Raw genomic sequence first — 20,724 nt, 5'->3', positions numbered from 1 at the left:
GCTGAACCGAACCACAGGGGAAAACAAATGAACTCAGAATATGGGAATGTTCTACAAGATAACTGGTACAGACTCTTCCAAAGATTTGCCATCATGAGAAAAGAATCTAGACCATTGAACTGGAGCAGGCTGGGGGAGACCAAAGAAACACAATACCCAAACACAGAGTGTCAACTTCGCTTAGATGTTAGATGAGAGACAAGGAAAAAGTAACAAGGATATTTGAGACAACTGGGGAAATCTGTGCATGGATTGCATATTAGACAGTGTTACTGAATTAACGATTTCCTGAGGGGTGGTAATAATGATGTTCTTAAGAGTCGCATGCTGATATATTAAGAAGAGAAGTAAAATAATGTCTGTAGCCTACTCTCATTTGGTTTCAAAAGGGAAGTGTGTATATACGTACACACACAGAATGGGTGTGGCAAAATGTTAAGAGAGAGTGAATCTAAGTGAAGAGCATATGTGGTGTTTATTGCACTGTTTATTCCCCCAATATCTGAATATTCCAAAGTTTAAGTGATTCTGTTTTCATTAATGAATGGACGTTTTCAGGCTAAGATATGAACATGAACTGAAAAAAGGAAAAAATATGAAATCTGAAATCTGAACATAAGCAATCATTATAAACTCATGACAGTGAAGGAACAAAGGGCAGATATTGATTTCTAAATACTATTCAGGGGTTCTTTGGAGAAATAGCCCGTTCTAGGTCCGAGGAAGGTAAAGTAGAAAGTGAAACTGGGTCAATTTTGTCCTAGAAAACAAGGAAGCAATCAAAGAATTATGAGGCTGTGCATAACACACATACACATAAACAGTATATAAGATTTACATTCATGTATTTTTACCTAAAAGGGTTTCCAAGTATTCAAGCGAATTCAAACCAAATCTTTATCATGGGCCTAATATAAATAATGGTCTGAATAAAAAAGACATTAAATTAATAGTATAAAGTTTCAGCTGCAGCCTAATCCCTTATCTCAGGAATATATTGGTAAATTCAAGTCAAATAGGTAGGTAATATAATGTCTGAAGAATAAGGTCACTAGCTCACTACTATACTTTGTATAGATATATTTCTTAGTTCTAATTATTAATTTAAAGCAATCTACAATTTAAATATTAATTTAAAGCTACGGATCCAATTGCTAATCTGAAAAAAAGTATAATACACTCTAGCTTACAGAAAGTAGAAATAGAGAAAACAGTTTTTATTGTACTTTTTTCAAATTAAAAAGGGGACCTACTAAGTTTAAAGGTACCTGAAAAACACATGGGGCATGGCATATTACTTAAAAATGTAATTACTACACTGTTCCAAAATAAGTTTACTTTCTGTTTTCCTACTCCGCCGGCACCTTTCGATTTGACAACCACTCTCTTCCAGTTAGCAGTCAAATCCAAACATTTCTCAGATCTCTGAAGACATGAGTAAATAAATGAAAAGGCAGGCCTAGCAGCTTACAAGAACACTAACAAGTAGAAGCTGGAAAGAAGATGTGCAAAGGAGACAAGTGTTATCGTAAGAGAGAAGAAAGGAAAGAAGCTGTAACGAAAGAAGTCAAAGGCCGTCTTAACATGTAAGGACTTGTCAAGAGTGTATATAATGCAGAAGATGAAGCTGAAAAAAGGGTTCACCAAGACTGCTGACCATCCCCCAGTATTCATCCTTCCTTTCTGCCTGTAAGTAACACCCCCCCCACAGTTTTAGCAAAGACAAAAATGTCAAGGGATGAAAGGGTAACCAAATCGTCTCAAGGGAGGAAAAGAGAGGGGGCTCTTTCTCAGACTAGAAAGCAGAAACGATCAGGAATCTCATTTATTTGCTCACTACTGATTATCCAGCCAATACCTAATGTGGGGCCTGGCATATAAGCAGCACTCAAATTTATATTATATTTGCTGAGTGAATGAATGGATGGTAATACTTTGGGGATAAAGCTAAAGCTGTGTAAGAAAAGTCACACCTGATGCTTATATTGCTAAAAAGAAGAGAGAAAACTATCTACCGAGAAGAAATAGGGAGACATGATCTTTGGGAAATAAAGTTCATTGTCTTCATGATTTCATATCACTATTTTCATATATGCCAATCTTTGCAGTGTTTTTTCATTATTCATTTCAATAATAAGATTCATTTTAAAAACAAGAATACCATAGCATAGCTGCTTAACAAGACTTCGACTTTCAAAAAAACGGATCAACACTTTTATTAAAACTATCACTAAAAGGAATCCAATACAGTGAACTTACTTTTCTGACAGATGCTCTAGTTTTCATGTGACTGTTTCTGAAAGTCTGGAAGGTCGCCATAACTATATTGCTGTTGTAGGTAATCAGTGAAGAGTTAGTCCACAAAAGACCTAAAGAAAAAATAATAAAAGAAAATAACTATTTTATTGATCTTAGTGATTCAAGCAAGCATTTTGTCCTAAGACAACTTCTTTAAATTCAGTCATTTACAAAAAAAAAAAAAAAAACATAAGAATTCTGAGACGTAAAAATTTATTAAGCAATCCAACATGAATATTTGAAAAATACGAATACTGGCACCTTAACGAGATACCAAATTACTAAAAAAAATCTTTTTAGGTTCAAAATTATTATAAACTAGTTTATCCTTATCTAGTCAATCTCACTGCCCTTTTTTTTATTACAAATAAGAAAATATTTGAAAGCCTCAATAAGAAATATTTCAAAAGCCTTTTAAAAATCTAAAGCAGAGAAGGTCACAAAAAGAATCTCAGCCTTCTTGCCTCCTAAAAGTCACTCTATCCCTACAGCAACTGTGAATGCTCTAAACACTCTTATTTCTTGGGCAGAAAGGTTTAATAATAAACAAATGAGAATATGAAATCTGTACATATCAAATAAAATCAGATAAAAACAAAGTCCTTATATAGGAATCTCAACAGCATACCAATGACGAGAGTTCAAAAACATCCAAGTTAAATGATTAATACCGTAGTATTTAAAACACATGCACAGACATGTGTTTATACACACACACATACACACCCTCCTTGGGAGAAACTCTGAAACTAGGTCTCAGCTTTTTATCAATGCTTTAATGAAATACCTTTTAGAGCTTAAATCACCCTGGGCATTAACCACTCAATATCCACATTTGACCACAGTAACTTGTCCCTTCATTCAAAATCTACTTGCACTAGATGCTATAGATACAGAGGAGAGCAAGACAAATATAGCCCATTTGGATCAGAGTCTTACAAGGAAAATGTTTTATTACAGTAAAGGGTAGGCGTGAGAACTGAATACTAAATCACTAAACACTAAAAAAATTGAATCAATAAAGATTTGAGAAATGGCTTATTAGTTTAAATCAAACTGGTCTTCTCAAGAATTACCTAGTTGAGGTTTTCAAGACATTTAGTTAATATCAATTTATACTATGAAGACATTTATAGGCAAAACCAAACTTCAACCTAGTCCCCTGCAGAACTGAAAAAAAAAAAAAACTAAACTAAATTTTAGTGGAGTTCTAATTTTATATTCTTCCACAACAGAGATAAAACTGAAGTGTGTGTGCACACACACATGCACCTCCCTTTAAAGATTTCTATATTCTGATTTTTCACAAAGAATTCTATTTTTTTTTTTTTTGTGGTACGCGGGCCTCTCACTGTTGTGGCCTCTTCCGTTGCGGAGCACAGGCTCCGGACGCGCAGGCTCAGCAACCATGGCTCACGGGCCCAGCCGCTCCGCGGCATGTGGGATCTTCCCAGACCGGGGCACGAACCCGTGTCCCCTGCATCGGCAGGCGGACTCTCAACCACTGTGCCACCAGGGAAGCCCAGAATTCTATTTTTTAGACAAAAAATTCCTATTCTATTCTGAACTAAAAAAAAAAAATCCTAGTGATCGCTTTAACAAAATTTGATTAATGACTGGAATTGAAGCAAAATTGTCAGAAAGGCAAGGAAGGTCCCAATAGCACAAGATAAAGAACCATACACCAGGAAGCAGAAAAGTAGCATTTGTGTCCCTGTTGTACCTCTCATTAGCTTTGTTTCCTCTAGGTAAATTGCAATATCTCTGTATCTGTTTCCTCCATGTATATTACATGGGTGTGTATGATGTATATTCCTCGATGTATATTACCCTACTTACTGGACAAGTTTATTTTAAGAATCAAAAGGAAAATTTATAGGAGGCACTTGAGAAACCATAAAACATAGGTAAAAGAAAAATTAAAATATTTACTTACGGGCCAAAATGATCAAAACAAGGTGTAAATACCCAGGTTTATGTAACCAAGGCAAGAAAATAATTTTCTTTGTCCCAGTCCAAGTCACTCTCCTTTTTTTGCCCCATAGAGTTCTCTTCAGCTGCCAAAAACCCTCAGGGGCAAGTGGACTTGCCTCAAACTTCACAAAAAACATATAAAATATAGAGGCCAACACAAGGGTGCCAGAAAAGTGAAACACTCAAATTCATCTCCTGAGTGAACCCGCACCACCTTTCTGGAGGGCAATTTTGTAATGCATGTCAAAACCCTGAAAATATTCCTATCCTGGAGATGACACAACCATTCTACTTCTGGGAATTCATCAAAGGAACTGATGCTCCTGGAACAGCGAGGGTTCTAAGCAGAGTTTATAATGCACCAATTGCTGTGCTAAGAGATTTCCTTGCACATCTCATTTAATCCTTAGGACTGGCAGAGCAGTACTCCAGTTCTACGATGAGAAAAACAGAGGCAAGAGAAAGGGGTTAACAATTCACCAGGCCCACACAGTAAGCAGTAGAGGGCTGAGATGCAAATCCAAATCTTCAAATTCTAGCACCCAGGCTCTTACCCTCTTCTCTATAGTGTATATAGGCTTGAAAAGCTGTTCATCACACTTCGTAATAGAGGGAAATAAGAAGCACTCTAGATGCCAGAAACAGGAGACAGACTGAATTACCTAGAGTGCATTCCCACAATGACAGGAGGGCAGCCATTACACACAACTTGGAAGGACAGAGGACCAGCACACAGAGCATCTTTACTTTCTCAGACCCCTAACCTTGCCGAGAGGTCGGAGTTGGGAAAAGAGATGAGAGACAGCAATGACCTTTGAAGCTGCTGACTAAAGTCAACACGAGCAAAGATTAAACTCGAACTCACTGGAGGCTTCACCAGGCAAGAAACTACTGACCCATTACCTCACCTGAAGGTGGAGGTGCGACAGGCCAAGCCCCTGAGGGAAGAAACAGTCACACGGAAGTAGGGGAAGATCAGGGGGCTCTGATACAACATCCCAGATCTGACACCTCAAGCTACCCCAGTTCATTACCTGCAATATTCCTGAATAGCCGACCTAAGTAGAACACCCTTTTCAAAGCTGAGTACTAAAGAATCCAGTATGCTATGAAGAAACACGGAAGTAGGGGAAGATCAGGGGGCTCTGATACAACATCCCAGATCTGACACCTCAAGCTACCCCAGTTCATTACCTGCAATATTCCTGAATAGCCGACCTAAGTAGAACACCCTTTTCAAAGCTGAGTACTAAAGAATCCAGTATGGACCTATGAAGAATCATTTAAAAAAAAAAAAAAAAAAAAACCATATAAGAGATATACTAAAGAAAGAAAAACACTCCAGACAAATATACTCATGCCACCAGAAACTCACACTATCTGTTTTTGGAATAGTACCTCAGAATTTATATTAATAAAAAAGAAACTAAATTTAATTCCACGTTTACACTCGCTTCACTCATTGAAGAAAAATACACTTACTGAATCCTACTCCATAGCTTTGTGTTCAACTTAAAACATAAGTAAAATATTAACCTCACAAAGAAAAGAAACCTATGAGAGAATATCTAAGCAACAGTCCATAAAAGTGAATCCAGCATGAGATGACATGACTCATACTTCTGATAAAGCAAAGAAACAAAAATCATCTTTGAAAAGATACAAAGGCAGATGGGGGGAGAAAGTAACACAGTAGGGTTCCCTCACCATCTTTTATAATTAGAGAGAATGTAGTTTTAGACATTTCACAAACGGAGGAAAAATACAGTATTTTCCCTTGGAACAGCTTTGTTACAATAATAAACTTTTCACTTAATGCTTTTTTGTTTTGTGTCCCATTCTTGGTGAGTAAACAAGAGTCCTAAATAGGGAATAACTAAGGGTGTTTCCCTAGAGTCAAACAAATTAAAGTGAACCTGGATAATTTTTTAAAAAGCAGATCAGAGGCAAAGTACAGATGGGCAATGCAGACAACTGAAAAGTAAGCTGCTGGAGCTCAGCAAAGCCATAGAATATAAAAACAATACCATAAAATAAATGAAATCCCCTAAGAAGCAGCAAAAAGCAGAATAGATATTACAACAAAGAAGGTTTTAAGAAATATCACAGGACTTCCGGGAAGATGGCGGAAGAGTAAGACGCGGAGATCACCTTCCTTCCCACAGATACATCAGAAATACATCTACACGTGGAACAACTCCTACGGAACACCTACTGAACGCTGGCAGAAGACCTCAGACCTCCCAAAAGGCAAGAAACCCCCCACGTACCTGGGTAGGGCAAAAGAAAAAAGAATAAACAGAGACAAAAGGATAGGGGCGGGCCCTGCACCAGTGGGAGGGAGCTGGGAAGAAGGAAAGGTCTCCACACACTAGGAAGCCCCTTCGCGGGCGGAGACTGCGGGAGGCGGAGCGGGGAGCTTCGGAGCCGCGGAGGACAGCGCAGCAACAGGGGTGCGGAGGGCAAAGCGGAGAGATTCCCGCACAGAGGATCGGTGCCGACCGGCGCTCACCAGCTGGAGAGGCTTGTCTGCTCCCCCGCCGGAGCTGGCAGGGCTCCGGTCAGAGCGCAGGGAGAGGACTGGGGGTGGCGGCGTGAACACAGCCTGCAGGGGGTTAGTGCGCCACAGCTGGCCGGGAGGGAGTCCAGGGAAAAGTCTGGACCTGCCAAAGAGGCAAGAGACTTTTTCTTCCCTCTTTATTTCCTGGTGCGCGAGGAGAGGCGATTAAGAGCGCTGCTTAAAGGAGCTCCTGAGACGGGCGCGAGGCGCGGCTAAAAACGTGGACCCCAGAGACAGACATGAGACGGGAAGGCTGCTGCTGCCGCCACCAGGAAGCCTGTGTGCGAACACAGGTCACTATCCACACCCCCATTCTGGGGAGCCTGTGCAGCCCGCCACTGCCAGGGTCCCGGGATGCAGGGACAAATCCCCCCGGGAGAACGCACAGCGCGCCTCAGGCTGGTGCAACGTCATGCCGGCCTCTGCCGCCGCAGGCTCCCCCCGCACTCCGTGACCCTCCCTACCCCCGGCCTGAGTGAGCCAGAGCCTACGAATCAGCGGCTCCTTTAACCCCGTCCTGTCTGAGCAAAGAACAGATGCCCGCTGGCGACCTACACGCACAGGCGGGGCCAAATCCAAAGCTGAGTCCCTGGGAGCTGTGAGAACAAAGAAGGGAAAGGGAAATCTCTCCCAGCAGCCTCAGAAGCAGCGGATTAAAGCTCCACAATCAACTTGATGTGCCCTGCATCTGTGGAATACATGAATAGACAGCAAATCATCCCAAATTAAGGAGGTGGACTTTGAGAGCAAGATTAATTCTTTCCCCTTTTCCTTTTTTTTGTGTGTATGTGTATGCTTCTGTGTGAGATTTTGTCTGTGTAGCTTTGCTTCCTCCATTTGTCCGAGGGTTCTATCTGCCCGTATTTTTTTTAAATTTTTTTTCTTAATAATTACTTTATTTTAATAACCTTCTTTTATTTTACTTTATCTTCGTTCTGTCTTTCCTTCCCACCCTCCTTTAGACAACGAATCATCCCAAATTGAGGAGGTGGATTTTGAGAGCAAGATTTATGATTTTTTCCTCTTTTCCTCTTTTTGTGAGTGTGTATGTGTATGCTTCTGTGTGAGATTTTGTCTATATAGCTTTGCTTCCACCATTTGTTCCAGGGTTCTACCCATCAATTTTTTTGTTTTGGGGGTTTTTCTTCCTCTTAATTATTTTTTTTATTTTAATAACTTTATTATATTTCATCTTACTTTATTTTATTTTACTTTATTTTTTTTTCCTTCCTTCCCCTCCTTCCTTCCTTGCTCCCTCCCTCCCACCTTTCTTTCTTTCTACTTCTACTAATTCTTGCTTTCTACTTTTTCTCCCTTTTCTTCTGATCCATGTGGATGAAAGGCTCTTGGTGCTGCAGCCAGGAGTTAGTGCTGTGCCTCTGAGGTTGGAGAGCCAACTTCAGGACATTGGTCCACAAGAGACCTCCCAACTGCACATAATATCAAATGGCGAAAATCTCCCAGAGATCTCCATCTCAACACCAGCACCCAGCTTCACTCAACGACCAGCAAGCTACAGTGCTGGACATCCTATGCCAAACAACTAGCAAGACAGAACACAACCCCAAACATTAGCAGAGAGGCTGCCCCAAATTATAATAAGTTGACAGACACCGCAAAACACACCACCAGACGTGGACCTGCCCACCAGAAAAACAAGATCCAGCCTCATCCACCAGAACACAGGCACTAGTCCCCTCCTCCAGGAAGCCTGCATAACCCACTGAACCAACCTTAGCCACTGGGGACAGACACCAAAAACAACAGGAACTACGAACCTGCAGCCTGCAAAAAGGAGACCCCAAACACAGTAAGATAAGCAAAATGAAAAGACAGAAAAACACACAGCAGATGAAGGAGCAAGAGAAAAACCCACCAGACCTAACAAATGAAGAGGAAATAGGCAGTCTACCTGAAAAAGAATTCAGAATGATAGTAAAGATGATCCAAAATCTTGGAAATAGAATAGACAAAATGCAAGAAACATTTAACAAGGACCTAAAAGAAAAAAAGATGAAACAAACAATGATGAACAACACAATAAATGAAATGAAAAATACTCTAGATGGGATCAATAGCAGAATAAATGAGGCAGAAGAACGGATAAGTGACCTGGAAGATAAAATAGTGGAAATAACTACTGCAGAGCAGAATAAAGAAAAAAGAATGAAAAGAACTGAGGACAGTCTCAGAGACCTCTGGGACAACATTAAACGCACCAACATTCGAATTATAGGGGTTCCAGAAGAAGAAGAGAAAAAGAAAGGGACTGAGAAAATATTTGAAGAGATTATAGTTGAAAACTTCCCTAATATGGGAAAGGAAATAGTTAATCAAGTCCAGGAAGCACAGAGAGTCCCATACAGGATAAATTCAAGGAGAAATACGCCAAGACACATATTAATCAAACTGTCAAAAACTAAATACAAAGAAAGCATATTAAAAGCAGCAAGGGAAAAACAACAAATAACACACAAGGGAATCCCCATAAGGTTAACAGCTGATCTCTCAGCAGAAACTCTACAAGCCAGAAGGGAGTGGCAGGACATACTGAAAGTGATGAAGGAGAAAAACCTGCAACCAAGATTACTCTACCCAGCAAGGATCTCATTCAGATTTGATGGAGAAATTAAAACCTTTACAGACAAGCAAAAGCTGAGAGAGTTCAGCACCACCAAACCAGCTTTACAACAAATGCTAAAGGAACTTCTCTAGACAAAAACACAAGAGAAGGAAAAGTCCTATAATAACGAACCCAAAACAATTTAGAAAATGGGAATAGGAACATACATATCGATAATTACCTTAAATGTAAATGGACTAAATGCTCCCACCAAAAGACACAGATTGGCTGAATGGATACAAAAACAAGACCCATATATATGCTGTCTACAAGAGACCCACTTCAGACCTAGAGACACATACAGACTGAAAGTAAGGGGATGGAAAAAGATATTCCATGCAAATGGAAACCAAAAGAAAGCTGGAGTAGCAATTCTCATATCAGACAAAATAGACTTTAAAATAAGGACTATCAGAAGAGACAAAGAAGGACACTACATAATGATTAAGGGATCGATCCAAGAAGAAGATATAACAATTGTAAATATTTATGCACCCAACATAGGAGCACCTCAATACATAAGGCAAAAACTAGCAGCCATAAAAGGGGAAATCGACAGTAACACATTCATAGTAGGGGACTTCAACACCCCACTTTCACCAATGGACAGATCATCCAAAATGAAAATAAATAAGGAAACACAAGCTTTAAATGATACATTAAACAAGATGGACTTAATTGATATTTATAGGACACTCCATCCAAAAACAACAGAATACACATTTTTCTCAAGTGCTCATGGAACATTCTCCAGGATAGATCATATCTTGGGTCACAAATCAAGCCTTGGTAAATTTAAGAAAACTGAAATTGTATCAAGTATCTTTTCCGACCATGACGCTATGAGACTAGCTATCAATTACAGGAAAAGATCTGTAAAAAATACAAACACACGGAGGCTAAACAATACACTACTTAATAGCAAAGCGATCACTGAAGAAATCAAAGAAGAAATCAAAAATACCTAGAAACAAATGACAATGGAGACATGACGACTCAAAATCTATGGTATGCAGCAAAAACAGTTCTAAGAGGGAAGATTATAGCAATACAATCCTACCTTGAGAAACAGGAAACATCTCTAATAAACAACCTAACCTTGCACCTAAAGCAATTAGAGAAAGAAGAACAAAAAAGCCCCAAAGTTAGCAGAAGGAAAGAAATCATAAAAATCAGATCAGAAATAAATGAAAAAGAAATGAAGAAAACGATAGCAAAGGTCAATAAAACTAAAAGCTGGTTCTTTGAGAAGATAAACAAAATTGATAAACCATTAACCAGACTCATTAAGAAAAAAAGGGAGAAGACTCAAATCAATAGAATCAGAAATGAAAAAGGAGAAGTAACAACTGACACTGCAGAAATACAAAGGATCCTGAGAGATTACTACAAGCAACTCTATGCCAATAAAATGGACAACCTGGAAGAAATGGACAAATTCTTAGAAAGGCACAACCTGCCAAGACTGAATCAGGAAGAAATGGAAAATATGAACAGACCAATCACAAGCACTGAAATTGAAACTGTGATTAAAAATCTTCCAACAAACAAAAGCCCCGGACCAGATGGCTTCACAGGTGAATTCTATCAAACTTTTAGGGAAAAGCTAACACCTATTCTTCTCAAACTCTTCCAAAATATAGCAGAGGGAGGAACACTCCCAAACTCATTCTACGAGGCCACCATCACCTTGATACCAAAACCAGACAAGGATGTCACAAAGAAAGAAAACTACAGGCCAATATCACTGATGAACATAGATGCAAAAATCCTCAACAAAATACTAGCAAACAGAATCCAACAGCACATTAAAAGGATCATACACCATGATCAAGTGGGGTTTATTCCAGGAATGCAAGGATTCTTCAATATACGCAAATCTATCAATGTGATTAACCATATTAACAAATTGAAGGAGAAAAACCATATGATCATCTCAATAGATGCAGAGAAAGCTTTTGACAAAATTCAACACCCATTTATGATAAAAACCCTGCAGAAAGTAGGTGTAGAGGGAACTTTCCTCAATATAATAAAGGCCGTATATGACAAGCCCACAGCCAACATCATCCTCAATGGCGAAAAACTGAAAGCATTTCCACTAAGGTCAGGAACAAGACAAGGTTGCCCACTCTCACCACTCTTATTCAACATAGTTTTGGAAGTTTTAGCCACAGCAATCAGAGAAGAAAAGGAAATAAAAGGAATCCAAATCGGAAAAGAAGAAGTAAAGCTGTCACTGTTTGCAGATGACATGATACTATACATAGAGAATCCTAAAGATGCTACCAGAAAACTACTAGAGCTAATCAATGAATTTGGTAAAGTAGCAGGATACAAAATTAATGCACAGAAATCTCTGGCATTCCTATATACTAATGATGAAAAATCTGAAAGTGAAATCAAGAAAACACTCCCATTTACCATTGCAACAAAAAGAATAAAATATCTAGGAATAAACCTACCTAAGGAGACAAAAGACCTGTATGCAGAAAATTATAAGACACTGATGAAAGAAATTAAAGATGATACAAACAGATGGAGAGATATACCATGTTCTTGGATTGGAAGAATCAACATTGTGAAAATGACTCTACTACCCAAAGCAATCTATAGATTCAATGCAATCCCTATCAAACTACCACTGGCATTTTTCACAGAACTAGAACAAAAAATTTCACAATTTGTATGGAAACACAAAAGACCCCGAATAGCCAAAGCAATCTTGAGAACGAAAAATGGAGCTGGAGGAATCAGGCTCCCTGACTTCAGACTATACTACAAAGCTACAGTAATCAAGACAGTATGGCACTGGCACAAAAACAGAAATATAGATCAATGGAACAGGATAGAAAGCCCAGAGGTAAAGCCACGCACATATGGTCACCTCATCTTTGATAAAGGAGGCAGGAATGTACAGTGGAGAAAGGACAGCCTCTTCAATAAGTGGTGCTGGGAAAACTGGACAGGTACATGTAAAAGTATGAGATTAGATCACTCCCTAACACCATACACAAAAATAAGCTCAAAATGGATTAAAGACCTAAATATAAGGCCAGAAACTATCAAACTCTTAGAGGAAAACATAGGCAGAACACTCTATGACATAAATCACAGCAAGGTCCTTTTTGACCCGCCTCCTAGTGAAACGGAAATAAAAACAAAAATAAACAAATGGGACCTAATGAAACTTCAAAGCTTTTGCACAGCAAAGGAAACCATAAACAAGACCAAAAGACAACCCTCAGAATGGGAGAAAATATTTTCAAATGAAGCAACTGACAAAGGATTAATCTCCAAAATTTATAAGCAGTTCATGCAGCTTAATAACAAAAAAACAAACAACCCAATCCAAAAATGGGCAGAAGACCTAAATAGACATTTCTCCAAACAAGATATACAGACTGCCAACAAACACATGAAAGAATGCTCAACATCACTGATCATTAGAGAAACGCAAATCAAAACTACAATGAGATATCATCTCACACCAGTCAGAATGGCCATAATCAAACAATCTAGAAACAATAAATGCTGGAGAGGGTGTGGAGAAAAGGGAACCCTCTTACACTGTTGGTGGGAATGTAAATTGATACAGCCACTGTGGAGAACAGTATGGAGGTTCCTAAAAAAACTACAAATAGAACTACCATATGACCCAGCAATCCCACTACTAGGCATATACCCTGAGAAAAACATAATTCAAAAAGAATCATGTACCAAAATATTCATTGCAGCTCTATTAACAATAGCCCGGAGATGGAAACAACCTAAGTGTCCACCATCGGATGAATGGATAAAGAAGATGTGGCACATATATACAATAGAATATTACTCAGCCATAAAAAGAAACGAAATTGAGCTATTTGTAATGAGGTGGATAGACGTAGAGTCGGTCATACAGAGTGAAGTCAGAAAGAGAGAGACAAATACCGTATGCTAACACATATATATGGAATTTAAGAAAAAAATATCATGAAGAACCTAGGGGTGAAACAGGAAAAAAGACACAGACTTACTAGAGAATGGACTTGAGGATATGGGGAGGGGGAAGAGTAAACTGTGACAAAGCGAGAGTGGCATGGACATATATACACTAACAAACATAAGGTAGATAGCTAGTGGGAAGCAGCCACATAGCACAGGGAGATCAGTTCGGTGCTTTGTGACCGCCTGGAGAGGTGGGATATGGAGGGTGGGAGGGAGGGAGATGCAAGCGGGAAGAGATATGGGAACATATGTATATATATAACTGATTCATTTTGTTGTGAAGCTGAAACTAACATACCATTGTAAAGCAATTATACTCCAATAAAGATGTTAAAATAAAATTAAAAAAAAAAAGAAACATCACAGAATGTAAAAGAAAACAAATGAAAGATAGAGAAACTATTATAAACAGTAAACAGGTATTGGACACTTTGAATATATTACACCTACCCCTTTGATTCTGCGATTTCACTTCTTAAAATTTATCCTACATGTGTACTTGCACAAAATTCACAAAGATATATGTGAAAGAATATTCGCTAAAACAAAAAAGGATGAAAAGCTAAAAATACCCTAGAAGCCCATCAATTCAAATAAATTATAATACTTTCATATGACTATTACCCAGCTGTTGGAAAGAGAGCAACACATACTGATATGACAGCATGTCCACAATATATTAAGGGAAAAAGCAAGTTACAGAACAATATAGTGTGCTCTCTAGTTGTGATTTTTTTAAAAAAATTATATAGACACACAACTGACACTCATGTGTGTGTTTGCACAGGCCTAGGAAATACTATGATAGATATAGACTAAACTCATGATAGTGGCCACTTGTGACAACTAGGATTTTTTTTAATGTCATAAAATGTCAAATACCTATAATATGGAAAGATGATAGATTATTAAATAAGGCAGGTTCCAGCATGTTCACATTATCCCATTTTGTGTAAAACCTCTATGACTACATGTGTGCATTTATATAATACATGCAATATAAAAGAGAACATACACTAGATGGGTATAAACATTGGTTTTATCTGGGTAGATGCAATTATGTGTGTTTGTAGATGTGCATAAATTATTTTATAATAAGAAAAATATTTCCAAAGTCTTTCCTCTCCTCTCCTCTGGCCTAAGTATTCAGGTCAGCATCATATATTTCTTGATCCTTTTTTTACCATAAGTTAACGGAGCCAAGGACTCTCTGAAATTCCTTCCTAGCCCTCTATCAACAATACTGTCCTATTTTGACCCTCCTCCTCCTGCACTAGTTCTCTGACTTCAGTACCTGTATGGATCAGCTTATATCTATTACCTCCCTCCAACAAGATCTGAATTCAGGAAGTCTACATGGAACCCAGAAATCTGTATCTTTTACAAGTACCCTATGTGGTTTCTGATTGAGAAACAGCTGTCTATCTATCTCTTTAGCCATTACATTAGTCTCCTTCCAAAATTATTTCATAACTCGTTACTCAATGACTAATAATTCTAACCTCCTCTTTGGTACTCATTTTATTTAGTTTTCCAAGGATATTTTATTTCTACCTCTGGTTTAACTATGCAAATAACTCCCCAACATATATCTCCAGTTCAGTTCTTGCACCTGAGTTTCAGTTCCTTATACCCAATTTTTATTAGATACTTCCAAGTAAATATCCCAGTTACTCCAAAATTAGCATGTTCAAAAACTGAATAAAACTTTCCTCTCTAAACAATCTCCTCCTGTTTTCTCTGTATCAGTAACAGCCAGTAAACCAATCAAGCCAGTAGGTCTTTCCCTCAGTCACTACTGACTATCACATCTAGTCAATAACCAAACCCTAACCCATCCTCCTCCTAAACTTCCCTCAGATGCACCCTCTCCTCCATCAGCTGAACTGCTACTTACTCTTCACACATCAGTTCAAGGACCTCCCTTCTTGAGAACGCTTGGCTCATCTCCTGTATCCCTCCTTGCCGAAACAAGTAGCCACCTCCTTTATGTCCCCAAAGTGGTCTGTCCTTTATTCCTTTGATGCCATTGTTTGCATGCTTCCCTCCTTTTGAGTTTTGAAGACAAGTGTTCTTTATTGTATTTGTATTCTAGCACAGTAAGCATTCAAACGTCTGCTGAATAAATAAAAAGCAATTATTTTTAAGTAGCAAAGTTGACCTTTAAATGTTGGAATGGACACTTCTACATTTAATGAATTATTTATGAAAATATAATTAAAAGTTTCCAATAATTTCTACTTTTATAATATTTATAATAAATGCTCCAAATACATATTTTGGCCAAATCCCAAATGTCCAAGTGTTAAAAATATTCTGTTGAATATAAGTACAACTAAACAGGGCAAAATATATGAAACATTGCTTTTCAAACATCAGATGAGAGACAACACAAGACTATGATCCCTGAGAGAAGAGAAACACTTCCAGGTCACAACACAAGGAGAGGAAAGCTAAGCAGTCTGGCAGTCTCACCCGAGCTGCAGAAACAGAATTCATAGTTTGGGAAGGCCAAGGTGGTTAGAATTTGCAGGGCAGATATACTGGAGGGAGAGCTCAGAAAGAGTGAGAGCTTTAGAGATCTGCAGGTGGGCTTCCCTAGGGTCCTTGACCGAATGCTGATCTGTGCCGAGTAGCTGCGGGTGGGGAAATAACTACTAGAGAGCAGTAGGCCAAAAAATACCTGGAGCCAGACAGGGCTTGGGAATAGTCCGCATTCCCACCAACCAGAGTGGGAAAACTGTGTAATGTATCAGGTAATGGATGGACTCCTCAGAAGGGAATTGCTTTAGTTGAGGAACTAAGTCAGCACTACGCTGAAGGCTGTTCTGGACTCACCCTACAAAACTTAAAGGCAAGCCTCAAAACAACCCAACAGATTCCAAATAACCGACCTATTAACCCCAACTAAATCCAACACTCCTAAGGATTACAACAAGACTGAGCGAGCAACAGCATAAAATTCAATGACTGGCACACAGTCAAAAATTATCAGGTATACAACAGAGAAGAAAAATATGACCCATAAGCAGGAGGAAATAAGTCACTAAGTGCAGATCCAGAAATGAAAGAGATGATGGAATGAACAGAAAAGATGTTAAAACCATATTATTGGAACAAATGTGTTCCATACATTTAAGAAGGGAGAGGAAAACATGATCATGATAAGGAAAGAAACAGAAGAGGGAAGACACTCAAATTGAACTTCTAGAGATGAAAATAAAATACATACCAGATGCAATTAATAACAGATTAGATACTGCAAGAGAAAAGTTCAGTGAATTTAAAGACATAGCAATAGAAACTATCCAAAATGCTGCACAGAGAAACTTAAAAACAAACAAGCAAAGCAGCATCTATGACCCACTGTAAAAGGTGAATAACTGGAATCCTAAAAAGTGTGTGGCAGGGTGGGGGGGGGCGCAAGGGGGCAATATATGAAGAGAAAATGGCTCAGAATTTCCCAAAGTTGATGAAAACCAAAAACTGATAGATGCAAGGAAGATTAACAAACCCTAAGAAAAATAAACACGAGGAAGGCCACACCAATATACATCATAACCAAATTTCTGAAAACCAGTGATAAAGAGAAAAATCTTAAAAGCAACCAGACAGAAAAGTACACATTACATACAGAAGAACAAAGACAGACAACAAATTTCTTATCAGAAACTATGCCAAACCATAAAATGAGACAATGGAGCAACATCTAAAAAGAGTGTCAACCCGGATATCCATACCCAAATATCTTTCAAAAGTTAAGGCAAAATAATTTGAACTAAAAGAAGCTGTGAGAATTCGTCACCAGCCAACCATCACTAGGATCACTGTTTAAAACAAAAAAGAAAAAATTCCACAGGCAAAAGAAAAACAATACCAGATGGAAATTTGGACCTAAACTAAGGGTAATACCTCAAAGGGTCAATATGAGGGTAATATAAAAAAAATTTTCTCATTTTTTAATTCCTTAAAGAATAACTTTACACTGAAAATAACAATGTAATATGGGGTTTAGGAGTAAAGTGTATGGTAAAATAACACACAGCATGTGGTGTGCTGGAATTGAAAAAATACTGTCCCTACACTATACAAGAAGTGATATTGCTAAGTTACCTTGTAAACCCCAGAGCAACCATCACAAACAAACCAGAATAATACCTAATAAGCAAACAGTGGTGTGAAGGGGATGCTATCCCTTTTTTGCAGATAAGGAAGCTGAGGCTCATCTTCATAGGATGGCTATGAGAATGCAATTAAATAATACATTTAAAAACAGTACCTCATATAGAAGGAACTGAAATGTTAGTTTCTTCCTTGGGTACAGACCTGCTGTTTAACTTATAAAATCTAAAACTACCACAGCTATCAGTTACTACTTTGTCTTTCAAAACAATAGTCAATCATGTAAAAAAGATGTGACTGTAACCTAATTGATTATCTATTAAGATATTTGCTTCTCTATAGTTTCCTGTATACCAACAATAAACACAACTTTAAAAAAAAAACCCTAAAATATTGAGGCTGTGCTTTCAATGTGAATATGCTTCCTAGAAGGTAGAGTAATAATGTTCTTAACCTTATGCATAACTCCCACCTACAAGACTATTTTTAACAAAAAATATGTTCAGAATTTTAACTCAGGAACACAGTTTTCCTTATCAGTAACATCTGTGATGCCACGACTCTTAAGAGTATATTGCTGAAAAAGCATTCAAGCAGCTCTTGCAAATAGTAATAAGGCTCTATCCAAAGCTGCCAGCAGCAGGAATGAGTGAACGGATCTGCTTTGTAGACGGTCCAGTGCTCGGCACATAGGAGACATTCTAAAAGCCTGTGCAGAACTTATTAACCGACAGAATACACGAGGCATAAAAACAGGAAGAGTGTGGAAGATAATTTCTAGGTTTCACGCTTGGGGAGCTAGAAGAAATAACTGGCAGACAGCATTATTTTATGTCAAGGTACTATCCAAAGGGCACCTAAAAAATACATTCAGTTGGCGTGGTGAGAGCTAGAGGTGTTACTCTAGGAATCATCCGCATATCCAGAGCTTGAAAGCTGATCCTAGAGACAGGGAAAAAACAGAGGATCAAGAGAGAATCTAAGAGGACAACCATGACAAAGGGTTCCCGGCAGGTAAACAAAGTACCACAAACAAGTGGCAGTCAAAGCAGGTGAGGTAGAGATTCAGAATTTAGGTGTCACTGAAGTCAAGAAACAGTTTTAAGTATGGAGTGGTCAGCAGTAGACTTCTAAACTCCTGAGGGCAGGAATGATATCCTTCCTTCTCCAAACGCCACAGCAGTCCACGCCACAGTGCCCGCCACACAGCTTGCCTTCAGTCACAGTCACGCCAGGTTTTTCACAACAGAAGTTGCTGTTATTGCACCCATTTTACACATAAGAAAACCGAGGCACAAAACATTTACATAATTTGCCCTCACACACCTAGGAGAATCTGTCCTGAAGGAGAACACTGCTGAGAGCAAGTTTAGCGCAGTATTAGGGAAAACCCCAAAACTGCAACTGTAACAGACATTACAGAGTCACAGATACACAAGACTGTGTCATGTGTTTCCAGAGAAAAACTGGCAGAGTAACTGCCTCAAGATGTTCTGGTTTCCAGGACGCTGAGCTGGGCTTCAGAGGCAGTCCTGCAACTGTAGGACAAACGCCCTTTTTAAGTAAGTTAATTCAAATGGTTTCTGTTCCTTGCAGCCAAATAATCTCAAGACATCAGAAGAGGTCAAAGAAAAAAAACACTGGGTAAGCAGTCACTATGTGCCTCACAGAAACTTTGAGGTTTTTAACTCTCCTATCAGGGATGAAGAAAAAGAGCTCCACTAACATCAAGGAACAGATCTGCTGGACTCCCAAACACAAACTCTTTTACACGGTACCTCATTTTCATTCACGTAACATCCAATCCATTCCAAGCCTCTATGCCATTTATCTTTTTTCCCCATGAAACATTCTCTGATTAATCCAAAAATGTTAACTTTTCTTCTGTCCAGTCTCTAACCTATACATTTCAAATGCCTTTATGCTAGTATTTTATAATAAAATAAACTTGTATATATAAAGATGAGTGGCAGATCTGTTTGGTTTGTTCTTAAATTGATAAAGTATGTTTGTTTCCTTGCTTTACCAGTTTATACACCCTTAACTCAAGCCCAGGCCAGCTTAGGTCTTCTCCTGACCCGTCCCACCCCTCATTTCCTCCAAATGGCTGATTTTACTACTAAAATTCAGGCCACCTGACAGAAAAAGGATAATTCAGCTTACCTAAATATTTATCCTTCCCAAAGTGACTTCAATTACTTTTCAAAGGCACTATGAAACAAGTATCTACATCCTAAGCTTGAAACCCTTGGCAAACAGTGATAAAGACCAGCAAAAAATTCCGGTTTTCTGTCCCTGAGAATCAGTTTGCCAAGATGAAACGGCAGAGAACTTCTTAACTCTATAACAGGTCTCTTTCGCCCATTCTCAAAGACACTGCTCGAGTGTTTCACATTTTCTCCAAGTATAGACAGCTCCACTGCCTATTTATAACTAGAAATTTCCCTAAGAATAACCTAAAATGTATCATCTGATTTGGTTTGATTTACTTTCCCAGACATTAAGTTCCTGGAATTTTTTTTAATTAAAAAAAGAAAGACAACTTACACGTACTATCCTTTTACCAGCCTCAAAAGGCAAAGGAAGACCTCTTCAGCTTCTAGACTTATCCCAGTTCAGAAGCCAGAGAATTTCTCACTGTGGTTCAGGGACTTCGGCAAGTCCCATATCCTCAACAGCTGGGAAATAATATTAGCCTGGAGGTAAACCACTAGGCCCTTATTAGTAGTGCAGCTATGTGGGTACAGGCACTCATCACTACCAGTTCAGCCTGGGAATCCATTTGTTCTGACTGCCTTACATTCTCTGATCACTTATAAACTGTTAGTCACAGCTACAACTAACAGTGAAATTCACTGTCAACCTTTGGGTCAGTTCTGCCAGAAGGACCATAAAAAAGTGTGCATAACCTGCGTACTAACTGAAAAACGTGACTGTGTATATAAAATGATTCATTAAATGGCACTATTTTAACTAACACTGATTGTGCTAGGAACTGTGCTGCCATTTATCCTAAAATCAAATAACACATTAAAATCTTCTTTGCATTGCTGAGTACCCTAAATTTTCTGAGTACTCTATATTTTCTATTTCCAGACATATCAAAATCAGTATCAATCAATATAACATCCTTAACGAGGTGGAAATAAGGTAGGGA

At 38.5% G+C, this 20,724-nt stretch overlaps 1 protein-coding gene across 1 annotated transcript in view; it reads right to left on the bottom strand.

Annotated features, from left to right (window-relative positions):
- AKAP11 (A-kinase anchoring protein 11) overlaps positions 1–20,724 on the bottom strand; it is a 55,085-nt gene that overhangs the window by 32,642 nt on the left and 1,719 nt on the right. Inside the window, exon 2 of the mRNA XM_007468616.1 lies at positions 2,260–2,369. Coding sequence (XP_007468678.1) covers positions 2,260–2,319 — 60 coding nt within the window. The 5' untranslated portion in view covers positions 2,320–2,369. The remainder of the gene's footprint in view (positions 1–2,259; positions 2,370–20,724) is intronic.

The sequence above is a fragment of the Lipotes vexillifer genome, unplaced genomic scaffold (genome assembly GCF_000442215.2).
Source record: "Lipotes vexillifer unplaced genomic scaffold, Lipotes_vexillifer_v1.1 scaffold479, whole genome shotgun sequence".
Classification (NCBI taxonomy): domain Eukaryota; kingdom Metazoa; phylum Chordata; class Mammalia; order Artiodactyla; family Lipotidae; genus Lipotes; species Lipotes vexillifer.
This window is presented reverse-complemented; position numbering and strand designations above follow the sequence as displayed.